General features: G+C 52.2%; 1 protein-coding gene across 1 annotated transcript in view; it reads left to right on the top strand.

Annotated features, from left to right (window-relative positions):
* EIF3K (eukaryotic translation initiation factor 3 subunit K) overlaps positions 1-2147 on the top strand; it is a 4150-nt gene extending 2003 nt beyond the window's left edge. Inside the window, exons 3-6 of the mRNA XM_015851057.2 lie at positions 44-164; positions 702-776; positions 1859-1980; positions 2093-2147. Coding sequence (XP_015706543.1) covers positions 44-164; positions 702-776; positions 1859-1980; positions 2093-2147 — 373 coding nt within the window. The remainder of the gene's footprint in view (positions 1-43; positions 165-701; positions 777-1858; positions 1981-2092) is intronic.
* Positions 2148-2747: the final 600 nt, after the last annotated feature.

Raw genomic sequence — 2747 nt, 5'->3', positions numbered from 1 at the left:
TATACAGGTACCAGTTCAACCCTTACCCCCCCCTTATATACAGGTACCAGTTCAACCCTGCCTTCTTCCAGACCACGGTGACAGCTCAGATCCTGCTCAAGGCTCTCACCAACCTCCCCCACACCGACTTCACCCTTTGCAAGTGCATGATCGACCAGGCCCATGTATCCTCCCACTGGGGGGGTCCCATAGGAGCTGATGGGGAGGGGGGCTTAGGAGCTGGAGGGGGGTCCCTTAGGAGCTGATGGAGGGGGTCCCATAGGAGCTGATGGGGAGGGGGGCTTAGGAGCTGGAGGGGTCCCTTAGGAGCTGATGGAGGGGGTCCCATAGGAGCTGATGGGAAGGGGGGCTTAGGAGCTGATGGGGGGGGTCCCTTAGGAGGTGTGGGGGGGGTCCTTAGGAGCCTGATGGGGGTCCCTTATGAGCTGATGGGGGTCCCATAGGAGCTGATGGGGGGGTCCCTTAGGAGCTGATGGGGGTCCCTTAGGAGCCTGGGGGGGATCCCATAGGAGCTGATGGGGGGGGTCCCATAGGAGCTGATGGGGGGGGGTCCCATAGGAGCTTGAGGAGGGGGTCCCTTTGGAGCTGATGGGGGTCCCATAGGAGCTGATGGGGGGGGGTGTCCCATAGGAGCTGATGGGGGTCCCATAGGAAATGATGGGGGGGTCCTATAGGAGCTGACCCCCTTGACCCCATGGCAGCAGGAGGAGCGGCCCATCAGGCAGATCCTGTACCTGGGGGAGCTGCTGGAGACCTGCCACTTCCAGTCCTTCTGGGTCAGTCCATATAGATCTATAGGGTCATTGATGTTATAGGGATGTTAATGGTCTATAGGGTCATTATCACTATAGGGATGGGGATGTTAATGGTCTATAGGATCATTATCACTATAGGGATGGGGATGTTAATGGTCTATAGGGTCATTGATGTTATAGGGATGTTAATGGTCTGTAGGGTCATTATCACTATAGGGATGGGGTTATTAATGGTCTATAGGATCATTGATGTTATAGGGATGTTAATGGTCTATAGGATCATTATCACTATATGGATGGGGATGTTAATGGTCTATAGGGTCATTATCACTATAGGGATGGGGATGTTAATGGTCTGTAGGGTCATTATCACTATATGGATGGGGATGTTAATGGTCTGTAGGGTCATTATCACTATATGGATGGGGATGTTAATGGTCTATAGGGTCATTATCACTATAGGGATGGGGATATTAATGGTTTATAGGGTCATTATCACTAAATGGGTGGGGATGTTAATGGTCTATAGAGTCATTGGCACTGTATGGATGGGGTTGTTAATGGTCTATAGGGCCATTGATGTTATAGGGATGTTAATGGTCTATAGGGTCATTATCACTATATGGATGGGGATGTTAATTGTCTATAGGGTCATTATCGCTATATGGATGTTAATGGTCTATAGGGTCATTGGCCCTATGAGGATGGTGATATTAATGGTCTATAGGGTCATTGGCATTATGGGGATGTTAATGGTCTATAGGGTCATTGACACTATGGGGATGTTAATGGTCTATAAAGTCATTGGCACTGTATGGATGGGGTTGTTAATTGTCTATAGGGCCATTGATGTTATAGGGATGTTAATGGTCTATAGGGTCATTATCACTATATGGATGGGGATGTTAATTGTCTATAGGGTCATTGATGTTATAGGGATGTTAATGGCCTATAGGGTCGTTATTACTATATGGATGTTAATGGTCTATAGGGTCATTGGCCCTATGGGGATGGTGATATTAATGGTCTATAGGGTCATTGGCCCTATGGGGATGATGATATTAATGGTCTATAGGGTCTCTAACAGTGCTGTCCTCCCATAGCAAGCTCTAGATGAGAACATGGAGCTGTTGGATGGCATTGCTGGATTTGAGGACTCCGTCCGGAAATGTGAGGGGGATTTTGGGGGGGGGTCTTTTGGGGAGGGGGATAAGGGGTCTTTGGGGTTACCCTGGGGTCAATCAACGCCCATAATAGTGCCCCCCCCCCCCCCATCAAACCACCCCACATAATGCCCCCAACTTAACACCCCCGTATAAGGCCACCCCCATTTTTAGCCCCCCAACACCCCCTATTAACCCGTGTATCCACCCACCACTTCATCACCCCTAAGCGCCCCCCCCCCAATCCATAATGCCCCCTACAGTGTCCCCCCCATACTGCCTCCCCACCTGTAACGCCCCCCAGTACACGCCCCCCCACTATTGATTTGCTTCCCCATAAACATTCCCCCCCCACTCATACCCCCACTCCACACCCCTCGTACATACGACTCCCCCACAGCAGCGCCGCCCCTACGCCAGCACGCGCCGCCGGCAGACTAATTAAAGCTGACCCGTCGCCACACACCATGTTCCAATTCCCCCATAAGTTCCCCCCCCCTTTAAGACCCCAATAAATGACCCCCCCCACCCTGACGCCACCATAAGTTCCCCCCCATAAACCGCCCCCCCCCCCCCGCGATTAAATCCCCCCACTTTAACCCATAACTTCCCCCCCACAACCCATCACAATCCGCACCCCACCATAATTGCCCCCCCACACCTCTACGCCCCCATAAGTGCCCCCCCATAAACCCCCCCCCTCAAATCCCCCCCACTTTAACACCCCCATAAACGTTCCCCCCCCATCCCTGACGCCCCCAAAGTGCACCCCCCATAACACCCCCCCACTCAATACCCCCACTTTAAACCCCTTACGTCCCCCCCACAT

This window comes from Coturnix japonica, unplaced genomic scaffold (genome assembly GCF_001577835.2).
Source record: "Coturnix japonica isolate 7356 unplaced genomic scaffold, Coturnix japonica 2.1 chrUnrandom663, whole genome shotgun sequence".
Classification (NCBI taxonomy): domain Eukaryota; kingdom Metazoa; phylum Chordata; class Aves; order Galliformes; family Phasianidae; genus Coturnix; species Coturnix japonica.
Note: the sequence above shows the minus strand (reverse complement) of the source record. Positions and strands in the feature narration are given on the sequence as shown.